The sequence below is a fragment of the Mauremys mutica genome, chromosome 6 (assembly GCF_020497125.1).
Source record: "Mauremys mutica isolate MM-2020 ecotype Southern chromosome 6, ASM2049712v1, whole genome shotgun sequence".
NCBI lineage: Eukaryota > Metazoa > Chordata > Testudines > Geoemydidae > Mauremys > Mauremys mutica.
In genome coordinates, this window is record NC_059077.1 from 127404592 (window position 1) to 127416734 (window position 12143).

At 45.0% G+C, this 12143-nt stretch overlaps 1 protein-coding gene across 7 annotated transcripts in view; it reads left to right on the forward strand.

The window, feature by feature from the left end:
• Positions 1-11145, forward strand: part of LOC123373101 — a 66461-nt gene extending 55316 nt beyond the window's left edge. For 6 of the 7 annotated variants that reach the window (XM_045021885.1, XM_045021890.1, XM_045021887.1 and 3 more), the window contains 4 exons: positions 4424-4567; positions 8278-8411; positions 10268-10438; positions 10833-11145. In XM_045021885.1, coding sequence (XP_044877820.1) covers positions 4424-4567; positions 8278-8411; positions 10268-10438; positions 10833-10958 — 575 coding nt within the window. In that variant the 3' untranslated portion in view covers positions 10959-11145. The remainder of the gene's footprint in view (positions 1-4423; positions 4568-8277; positions 8412-10267; positions 10439-10832) is intronic. The other variant, XM_045021891.1, reaches the window with a different exon arrangement.
• Positions 11146-12143: the final 998 nt, after the last annotated feature.

Consider the following 12143-nt stretch of genomic DNA (forward strand, 5'->3'; position numbering starts at 1 on the left):
GTCGCATACCTTAGTTCGACACCCCCCCACACCCTAGTGTAGACTAGGCCAAGACACGAGAAGAAATTCTTCTGCTCTACTCCGCACTTAGAAGGAGAATGTGACCTATGAGGCTAGAGTGGAGAAATTGGGTTCTGTGAAGACGAGAAGACTGGGGATAACAAACGTCAAGGATTCTTTGCTGCCTAAACGTCAAGTATGTAAAAGTTTGGTATAAAAGGAGAGTTGTAATACTTCTCTTGATCTGCTGAGGAGAGTACAAGAAGTGATAAGCTTAAATTGCAGCAAGGACGATTTAGATTAGACTGAAAAAAATTCCTAATGATCAGTATAGTTAAGCACTGAAATAAACTACGTACGGGGGTTGTGGACTCTCCGTCATTGGAGATGTCTAAGGCCTGGTCTACACTAAGCTCCGCGAATAGCATAGCTGAAGTTGAAGTACCTTAGTTCGGGCTACTCACCCGTCCAGACGCCGTAGGATCGAAGACCGCAGCTCCCCCGTCGACTCCGCCACCGCCGTTCGCGGTGGTGGAGTTCCGGAGTCGCCGGGAGCGCGTCCGGAGTTCGAACTATCGCAAACTCCGAGAAGTCGAACGCCGCCCGTCGACACGGCAGGTAAAGATTAAGGGTAGGTCTATATACTTACCATGCGGGTCGATGCGGAGAGTTCGACTTCTCAGAGTTCGAACTATTGTGTCTAATCAAGATAGTTCGATCTCCTCACGCGCTCCGGTCTACTCCGGAACTCCACCACCGCGAATGGCGGTGGTGGAGTCGACCTTGGAGCCGCGGACTTCGATCCCGCGGCATCTGGACGGGTGAGTAGCCCGAACTAAGGTACTTCGACTTCAGCTACGCTATTTGCGGAGCTGAAGTCGCGTACCTTAGTTCGACTACCCCTTAGTGTAGGCCAGGCCTAAGCTTGACAACGAGCCATCAGGTATGGTCTAGCTAATAGTTCTATCACACCGCGGGGGACTGGCCTGGATGACAGCTCAAGGTCCTGAGTCACGCTTTTAGTCCTCTGAACTTCCATGTGAATTAGTTAAGGATGGTAACTTTACAAAATAGAACTGTTCTGAGCTCCTTAAACATTTATTACCATTATATAAAAAGATCAGAAAACAACTAAAACTAAAAACTACTCATATTCCTTACCCTGCTCTTTTACGCCCTATGGTTTATGTTTGCTTCATCTAGCTATGCTTTATTCGCTTCTAATTATAGCTGTTGCCTATGTCCACTAAAGGGTTTCAGATGCCTCACTATAGGCATATTTGGAGAAATAAGCTGACTCTTTATAAAAAAACAATGTGTTCAAAACAACGAAGGAAAGATTTGCTAGTCAAACTGCTTGGGCCCAGCAGCAACCTTTTTATTTGCAAGGGCATTACGCACTATTAGACAGAGGCCAGTTCTCTCGCCAAATCAAACACGGCGGAGCAGCAGCAAGTCACTTTACTACAGAGCCCGCTTGGCTTGTCGTTAGGGTAGTCCAGAAAGCAAGTATGAAAAATCGGGACGAGGGTGAGGGGTAATAGGCGTGTATATAAGACAAAGCCCCAAATAGCGGGACTGTCCTAATCAGGACATTTGCTCAGGATAGTTGGTGTATCGCTCTGCTGCTACAGAACTATCTGACTGACCTACAGCCTGTAAGCTTTAATCTCCCTTAAAAAAATCATCTCCATCTGTATCTGTAGTAGCAGCAGAGTGTAGCTTCACTGAAAAATTCTATGCGCTCAAACACATCAGACCTGTCCTGTGATAGATGGTGTGATGGCAGGAGCTTTTTACATTGTGACTTGTTTAAAGCGCGTGATTCAACTGTAACTAGAGCTTCAGAGGCAACCCCAGCACAGTTATTGCTCATATGCAATCCATTCTCTTTCCTGCCTAACACCTAGCATAGCGAATGACAGTATACATGAACTCAGCAAGGACATAAAGAGAAAATAGAAGATGCTGGATTTCATTTTTCAGAAAATGGCTAGCGATTTTGGGTGCTCTATGTTTGCATGCTAAATATGAGACACCTTGAAGCGGTCCTATTTTCAGAGGGGATGGCTCAGTCAGATATCTTTAAGTTCGCTTCAAGTTGGAGAACCTAAAATCGCTAACCATTTTTTTAAATCCTGAACTGTGCTTTTTAGTTGGAAGTGCAACAGGGCTGGGAAATCTGGAATCGACAGCCAAGACTGGACCAATGTGTCATCATTAGAAATTTGTCCGACCACTTGTTTCTGACGAAGAATGCCTGCATCTTGAGGCAGAATGCCAGGCATTAAGATTAATACTGCCAGACCTTGCTTACAACCCCTCACAAGTGACTTCAGACTTCACTCCAGAGTCTAAGCCTAAATGAGAAGAGAATCCCCAGCCAGGCTGGAATTCTGTCTAGTTCTAATACAGCAGCTAGGTTTTTTAGATGATTTTTGTCCGCACTATTAGTAGAAATGGAAGCCTTGTCAGAAGACCTAATAGAAATAGTGATGTATTTCTGTGAGACATATGAAAATGAGAGGAGGAATGTGGCATAGTGCCATCTTGTGGGAATACAAAATACATATTTGGAAGTGTAGAGCCGGGAGGATGAAGACTAAAGAGAGCGAGAGAGAGAGAGAGAGATGACCCGTTTAAAGCTTCCGCCCAGAGTCCTAGCACAGGGTCAGGCTCGGAGGGGAGCACTGTACGGTACAAATATATCACACAGAACTGCTGAGATTCTGGGCAGCACCATTGCCCTGGGAGTTTGCTATAACTTAGACAGGCACTCAGCGCTGTCTTTGTTATGCTATGGGCCGTTCCAGTCCAAGATACGGCAGGTGCTTAAAAAGCCGCCATTAGCTCCCATCCATCTGGGGTACAGGCTTTCAGATCTTGCAGACCAGACCCCCTCAGCTGGTACATATCACTGTATCTCCATTCACTTCCATGGACCCACGTTGAATTACACTAGCGAAGAGTCCGGCCCTGAATATAGTTTGAAGCCATAGAGCCACCAGGCTCTGAGAGCTGCAGGCAGTGAAATGGCTAATGGAAATACTCAATTGTGACATAGGCAGTGTGTTCTCCTGGAAATTATAATGATGGTCTGTTCGTTTCAACCTCCTTCATTGGCTGTGTTAGCTGCTTCTGTGTCCGATACCAAGCTGGTGACATTAAACATCTCTCATATTGCTGACTGATAGTTAAATAAAGGCATTGGCTGAAACCCGAGTCTCCTTGAAAATACAGCGAAGTCCACTCACACCTTGTATTACTCTGGTGCCTGTGAGCCCCACGCAGGGAATAGCATCCCATTGTGCTAAGCTCTGCACAAATAGGGAAGAAAAGAGTTTACAATCTAAGTGAAATATTCCCTCTGTATTTCTGAGCTATGTATACAAGCATGACCCCTGCACAGATATTCTACAGATCATAATGTTATTGGGACCAGTGTAGCTCCAGTGCAGTCACTGCAAAGGAGTTTGATGTAACTTCAATGAGACTGCCTCTGGGAGAGAAAAAGCGGGCTATGATTTTGCTGAGCTCACGCAGCACGGCCAGGACTAGAGCCCACGTCTCCTGAGTTGCAGGCCAGGACGCTAGCCATTAGACCACACTGCCTCTTGAGTGCTCCCCTTTTCACATCAAAATACTAGGCTTAGTAAGTTATAAAACCTGCAGAGCAAGGATTTGCCCGAGAGAATGAATTTAAACTGAGCTTCTCGACCAGCTTTTTCACCAGATTTTGAGTCATTCACCAAATAAATTATTCGCCACAGATAATTTGCTTGCCCTGAGAGCTGGGTAAGTGCAAACATGCGTTTATATAACAGACATTTGTGGAAAGTTTTAGCCCCAGACATTCACTGGTGAGAATGTTATTATTGGGCTCTCTTCATTTCAGCCCTTATTAAAATGCAGCCACCTCTGGAGGGTTTTTTTAATCAGCCGTCATAACACCACCATCAAAGCTAATGAGTTTTAGGCCAGGAAGAAAACACAATGTCCAGCTGGTCATGCAAGGTAATTTATTAGATAAGCAAAATGCAATGACTGAAGATATTTAGCCAGGATTCCGGAGCTTATTTCCCTTGCCTTTGGAAAGCATGAGTTATGGATGTCCAGAAGCATGCTGTCTCTTTATCTTGGCTGCTCACAGGACAGTCGGGTACAATGGAACAAAGAGGGTGACTATGAGAAAATTGGGCGGACATAGAATTATTTCTCAGAAATTAGAGAAACATGGCTATTGACCACTTTCCCGTGTCCAATGTCTTCTAGTCAAACCATTTGGCAAAAATTAGCCTCAACCTATCCCATGGCAGAATCAATAGGACAAACTAACTTTACCTAGCACCATGTCAAGAACTTGTTACTAGTTTAAGCCACTCAGAATGTACCAGACAGCTTTTTCCTGATCCTTCTTGTTCAGGATTATTTCAGACCATGACGTCTGGCACCATTGGCAAGGAACAGCTGCAGACTCTGCTGCAGAACCTGTACCCCAGAGAAGACCCAAAGACCATTCAGGAACTTGCCACGCTTTACCTCAGTGAAGTAGATAAAAGAAATCAAGGTAATTATTTGCCATGTATGGGAGGTAATACCTCATGATTGTGAAGAGCCATTGGCTCGACAGCAGCTGCAGGAGCTGCCTGCTTCAGACAGCATGGGAAACTGGGATGTAGCACAGTGCTATCTTGTGGACCGTGAGGCAGATGGAATTTAGGGGTTCCCTGGATAAGACAGTAGCCTAGTTCAAGCTATCTTGTTGATGTAATTGTTAGCTAAAGACATTTAACGGAGAGCTGACGCTTCCTCCCAGAGGCGACTCCAGGCCTGCCTGCGGAGGGTCCGCTGGTCCCGCAGCTTCGGGAGGTCCCGCGATATGACGTCATGTTTGGGCATCGAAATGTCTAGAGCTGCCCCTGCTCCCTCCTCCCCTGTGTCTATTAAAAGAAACCCCATAGTCACATCCTGTGAATTTCTCCAGCCGGTGCCAGACTCGCCCTGCTGCTTGTTACTGATATCACCTTGTAACCTACAGGATGACTTTCTGAAAGTACAGTCATGGTTCAGAGACTTGCCAGAGAAGAAGGCAGTGGCGGAGAGATGCCTGAGTCCCCTTGCAGCCCCCCGCATTCAGCCCCTGACAGTGCAGTGAACACACTACCTCCTAATCCCGTGTCCCATCTCCCCTCACACTAGCAGTCTGTGACGCCCCCAGCCCCCTAGCTCTGTCCTCCTGTACCGCCTCACCTGGCCTCATTGTGAGTAATGCATACTTTCCCCACCTCCCTCTCCATAGGCTGGCTGTCCTTTCTTCTAGCACCACAGCAACCCTTCATGCGTGAAAGCTGTAACTGCAGCATTAAATCCATCAGAATCGATTTTCTACAGAGTGAAAAAATTATGCGGGGGGCATGCATTCTGGCCGTGTGCAGTGTTGCAGAATTCCCCTAGACGTATAATACCATGCTTTTATATAATGTAGAATTACTGTGGTGTCTGTGGGTAGAGTAGTGGATATGTACTATTAGCTAGCTTGAGTTTTTTTGTTTGTTTTTCGGTTTTGTATTTGTAGGTTGTGTGCTTAGCAACTCTAGCCATTGACCAATGATGTTTATAAAATAACAAGCTGAAAACAGTAGGACATCTCAAGGTATTCAAAACAAACCTTTGAAAGGGAGAGAATGAGAATGCTATATTCGGGACACAATTACATTTATGATGTAAAATAGGTATACATCACTTAATATGTCTGTAAGTTTATGAGTCTTTAATAGTCTTTAATGAGTCTTTAATAGTAGCAAAGCAGTGTCAAAACATACTGATTTTTTTTTCTTTCAGTGTGATCCTGTCATATTTGAAAGTGGAAAGAATGGCGTGTGAATAGTTTTTCATGATATAGTCATGTCACTTAAGATACACAGCAGGGAATGAGGGGGAAAAATTAAATCCAAGTACTGTGCGATGCAGTCTAATTCCAAGTTTGACTTGTCAAACAATTTTGACCACTGCTAGTGAATAATGGTTTTAAGGGTACGTCTACACTACGGGATTATTCCGAATTTACATAAACCGGTTTAACAAAACAGATTGTATAAAATCGAGTGTGCGCGGCCACACTAAACACATTAAATCGGTGGTGTGCGTCCACGGTCCGAAGCTAGCGTCGATTTCTGGAGCATTGCACTGTGGGTAGCTATTCCGTAGCTATCCCATAGTTCCCGCAGCCTCCCCCGCCCCTTTGAATTTCCGGGTTGAGATCCCAGTGCCTGATGCGGCAAAAATCATTGTCGCGGGTGGTTCTGGGTAAATGTCGTCAGTCACTCCTTCCGCTGGGAAAGCAACGGCAGACAAGCATTTCATGCCTTTTTTCCCTGGATTGCCCTGGAAGATGCCATAGCATGGCAATCATGGAGCCTGTTTCGCCTTTTGTGACTGTCACCGTATGTGTACTAGATGCCGCTCACAGAGGCGATTCAGCAGCGCTACACAGCAGCATGCTTTTGCTTTTGCATGATAGCAGAGATGGTTATCAGCCATATTGTACCATCTACCATACCATAAATTGGTAATAAGATGATCGTGGCTACCAGTCCTTTTGCACTGTTCCATTTGCTGCTGTCATAAGTGCCCCTGGCTGCTCTTAGCCAGGGGCGCAAAAGCCAAAATTGGGAATGACTCCTTGAGTCAATCCCTCCTTTTTGGTATCTAAAAATAGAATCAGTCCTGCCTAGAATATGGGCAAGTGTACTAGAGAACCACTGTATCAGAGAACCAGAGAGCACAGCTGCTCTGTGTCAGATCCTGCAGAAATTATGAGCTGTATTCTATTCACAGGGGGTGCTCCTGCAACAACCCCACCTGTTGATTCCGTTCTTCCCTCAGCCTTCCTGGGCTACCGTAGCATTGTCCCCCCACTTGTGTGATGAAGTAATAAAGAATGCAGGAATAAGACACAGTGACTTGTTAGTGAGATATGAGTGGAAGGCAGCCTCCAGCTGCTATGATAGTCCAGACAGGACAGTAAGGAGTGTGTAGGAGAGGAGCCCAGCATCCCTCTGCTAGTTCAGGGGCAATTGAATCTTTTCTTTACACATGAAGGGTGGGGGCTGATGGAGCTCAGCCCCCTGTTGCTATGATGACGATGGTTATCAGTCATACTGTACCTTCTACTAGGAAAAATTAGGACCAGGCGCACTTGATCGATCTAACAGATGCTAGTCAGCATGGTTACCAGTCCTTTTGCACTGCCCCATGTGCCAATAGGCTGATGATGAGGACGGATACCAGTTGTATTGTACCATCAGCCATCCATAGCGTGGGGGGAGCAAGGATGTTGGTGTTGAGTGCTGCACCATTGCGTCTATCTGCAGCATTCAGTAAAGATAGGGTGACATGTAAAAGAGTCAAGAGAGGATTGTTTTCCCTTTCACTTCTGGGGGTGGGTGGGGGGGTGTGTAAATTGCCTAGCTATGCCCTGACCCACCGCGGACACTGTTTTTGACCCTAGAAGCATTTGGAGCTCAGCCAAGAATGCAAATGCTTTTCAGAGACTGCAGGAACTGTGGGATAGCTTGAGTCCTCCAGTCCATGAGCATCCATTTGATTCTTTGGCTTTCCGTTACGCTTGTCATGCAGCAGTGCGCTGAGTCCCTGCTATGGCATCTGTCTGGAGATATTTAAAAAATGATTTTGAATTTCGTCTTCTGTAACGGAGTGCTGATAGAACAGATTTGCCTGCCCTTACAGCGATCACGTCCGCATCGTCCATGCGGGAGCTCTTTCTTTATTTTGATTTTTAACTGCATCACCACCCGTGCTGATCGGAGCTCCACGCTGGGCAAACAGGAAATATTCAAAAGTTCGCGGGGCTTTTCCTGTCTACCTGGCCACTGCATCCGAGTTCAGATTGCTGTCCAGAGCGGTCAGTGGTGCACTGTGGGATACCGCCCGGAGGCCAATACCATCGATCTGCGGCCACACTAACCCCAATCCGATATGGTAATACCGATATTAGCGCTACTCCTCTCGTTAGGGAGGAGTACAGAAACCGGTTTAAAGAGCCCTTTATACCGATATAAAGGGCCTCTTAGTGTGGACGGGTGTGGCGTTAAATCGGTTTTACGCTCCTAAAACCGGTTTAAACGCGTAGTGTAGACCAGGCTTAAGATTGCATGGTTTATGTCCGAAATTTGCATAATGCCAGTTGGCAGCATACAGCGTTGAAGGCCAAAAACCCTATCTCCGTAGTCTTAGATTGTATTAATATCTGGTTAGGTTGTATTGATGAAGAACAGTTTGCTACTTGGATGAAATCCTTTCCACATCATATGTTGACATCAGTGATGCATTTTCCAATTATACCATCAAAGATCACTCTTCTTGAGGAACTACAGCCATCTTTTCCTACAGTAAGTAGCTTTTTTAATTTTTCAACATTCATGTCAGAGAAGGCAGCAAACAAGTTCTACTCCAGCCAGCACTGGTAAGACCTCAGCTAAAGAGTTGTGTCTAGTTTTGGGTACACCACTTTAAGGGAGATATAGAAAAGGAGGAGAAAAATCAAGCTAAGAGCAACAAAAATAAGCCGTTTGAAAGCATAGCCTATGAGGAAAGGTTGAAAGAACTGGGCATGTGTTGACTAGAGACGGAGGGCTAAATGGGGACATAGTCTTAACGTATTTTAAGAGCTATTAGGAAGAAGACAGTAATCATTTATTCTCCATGCCCACTGAAGGTAGGACAGGCTTACTCAGCAGCAAGGCAGATTTAGGTTACTTATTAAGAACAATTTTCTAACTATGAAGCTAGTTTAGCGCTGGCATAGGCTTCAAAGGGAAATTGTGGAGTCCCCATCACTGGACATTTTTAAGCACAGATGAGCTCAACACCTTGCTGGGATGCTCCAGGTTCACCTGTTCCTGCCTCAGGCTGGGGGGAAGGGAGGCTAAACTCTCTCAGTCCCTTTTCCAGGCATACATTTCCATAATCTTTAAATTCATGATTTTTAATGGGAAAAAAGTTTCATTTTAAATAAACCGTTATCCTTTGGTGCTGGGGGGAAAATTCCATTAGTAGGCCAAAATTTTTAAAAAATGACTAGTGATTTCAGGCACCCAGACTGAGGCACAAGATTGGGAGGGCTCCATACTTTCTAGAAAATCGGGGCCAGTTCAGTGCACACTCAGAAATTTATGCCCCTAAATTTGATAGAAAACCTTGGTGTCAATTAATAACTGATGTAGGGTTTCAGCAAGGGAATTACACTGAAACGCTAAACATCCACATTACACCCCCACAGCCTCTTGCTGTTGGAGTAGCCTCACTTTCATCAGAGCTAGCAGTCCTTGCACAACGTAGGCCCTAATCCCATTAGAATCATGAAGGCATTAATCTGATTTATGGAGCGATTTCTGGGAGGGGTTTCCTGATAAAAGTCTCCCCTGCAAGGCGCCTACAGGAGTTAAGGCCCCAACTTCCTTGATTCCCTTGGACAATCTCATGTTCAAGCTACAGTAAAAGTACCATGCTCTTCCTGTCAGTCTGTGAAATTAAAGAACGGGGGACACATGCTTAGCTTACTGTGAGCCATGGGGACCTACAACTGACTCAGTGGCATACTCCCCTCTCCCCCCCTCACAGAGGCTTCCCTCCCCACCCATAAGACTGGCTCTCTGTGAGGAGTCAGTTTTATGGCTATGGAGTCTTTCTGCCAAATTCCTCTGTCCCACCAAATCCATGGGACAAGTTACAGAGACAGGAAAGATTAACTCACATGAGCCTGGGCAGTCAAAAGAACTAGTTATGGGTACCCAGGGAGCAGCCGGGAATTGATTGGAAAGACTGTTACACGATCACCTTACCCTGCTTGGTGCTCCATGCCCGCTCTCCTGGTTCTGGACACTTCCATCGCATAATCTTCCATGGGCCAGTTTCAGGGTCTCCAAATGTTTTAGCCCTCCACCCAACTCATGAACTCAGTGCTGGGGTACATTATGTAACCTCTTGAGAAGCCAAAGTAAGTCAAAAGAATGATCGATATAATAGCTCTCATTGCTGAAACTTTGCCAGTGCTCACAGCAGGGATGGTACAATTCAGACCAGAGACTTGATCATCAGTCCATTGACGTCCCTCAGGAAGGACCTCCATTGACTTCAGTGGGTTTGGATGAGGCCATAAGTGCATTGTGAGGGGGGATGAGCTAGTTTTATGACAATCCCTTTCATTTCGTGAGAAACTGCAACCTCTTTCCCACATTTTTCACAGGCAGCTGTGGCTTTCAAGGACCGATCAGGGATGGATGCCAAGCAGCTGGTGACAGTTGCAGCGGAGATGTCCCTTAAGCGCAGAGACTGGAAGCGCTTAGCAAACAATTTAGGACTTGTGGAGAAGGACTGCTTCCGTCTGGAGCAGGAGCATTTGGATGTGAAGAGTCAGGTAAAGACTCAGAAAGTCTTTGTGATGTATGTATACCAGTGGGAAAATCGAGTGCTTAATTTGGATCATTTCCGTTTTGAATTTGAATCTGTCTTTTCGGCAGTGATGAAGTCCTCCTGGAAAGTGTGTGTAGAGTGACCAGCATAGTGAAGCCTTGACCCTATCTGAGTTTTGTTCCTACTGTAACTAATACTACAATTACTAACATCTTATCAAATAGCCTTCCCGGTATGTAGAATCAGCATTGATTAGTAGGGAATACTCGGGGTTGCTTTAATGAAATAAAAGGCAGTGTCTGTTCGATCTGTTCTGGAGCTACTGTATGTGGACTTCTATGCGAAATACATAACCATGCCGTCAAATAGCCCTCGCCTCTCCTTTTATTTATCTGCAGATCCTGGCAATGTTGCAGATTTGGCTTAGGACCTGTCGAGAAACCCCCCTTCCTCTCTTGAAAGCAGCGCTGAGACTCAGCGGCAACACAGACATTTGCAATGAAGTGTTTTCCTTGAACTTCTGACTCTTTCGTGTGGTCAGCATGGAAATTAGAGAGAAGTACAAACGTTGCACTTCAAAAAGTGGTGGAACCTCACGGCCATTCTTCTTGGGAGAGCAAACATTGTAATGGGACAGGGCATCCAAATCTCGTGGCAACGGCTTTGAAAACTGAGTTGTAATTTTTATATTAAACATGAATTTGCTAGCTAATGGACCAAGGAAGTGCCAGGCATTCTTTTCCATTCGGATACTGAGAGCCAGGTCGTACCATCTGTCTGTCAGATCAGTAAAACCATAATCTAGCCCCATATTATTTTGATTGTCTTTGCAGTGTTTTACTTTACGAACTGATGAGGGGGTGTGGGGAAGGAATCATGTTCCCTTAAAGACCTTATATCTTGGAAGCTTCAATATCTTGTTAAACATTGCTATGGGTATCTGGGAGGTTAGCATTGCTTTGGCAATAGTGTCAGAATAAGTCGAGCGCCATCTCGTACCCCTCTGCCGAGAGGGACTAGATCTCAGTGGGGGAACCATTCTCGTAGATAGATAGATAGCTATCTTTGCTATGGATTAGTTGTTACAAGTGTATGAAGTGCGCTCTTGGAAGAGAATCCTTGTGATATATATATATGGAAAAAACAGAGTACATACCAGTCAAAGCACTAGAAAAGCCATTAATTATCAAAAGCATTGATTGCACTTAAGTACAGAGAAACAAAAGTAGCTGATAGGCGAAGTTGCCAAGCTTAACACGTTTAAGCATTGAATTTAAAAACAGTGCTGATTCTTAGCAGCAGAGACACTTCTAAGCGTTTTTGTCTAAAAAAATTACTGTTTGGGACTAGGTAGTTCTGGCAGGAGATTAATATAAATAAAAAGCCTTGCAGTATCTAATTTTTAGTCAAACTCGAAATTCTATTAAACTTGTTACATTTCTAATTAAAAACAATTCAACAGTGCTAGCCTCCAACCCTGTAGAAACACTATCTGTAGAGTTCAGTTTTTGGGGATGTCACTGGAGTATTTTAGATCTACTTTCTGGATTGGTCTAAGGCAGAATTATTAAAAAGGTCAGTTGGCTATACAGATTTCCCGCTAGACTTCCTGTTTTAATCCTGGCCAGAAGCTAGATCCCACGAAAACTTTCCAAGGATTTCTATCCTGGTCAGTGCCATGATTTCAATACTACTGTTAGCAGTATTAA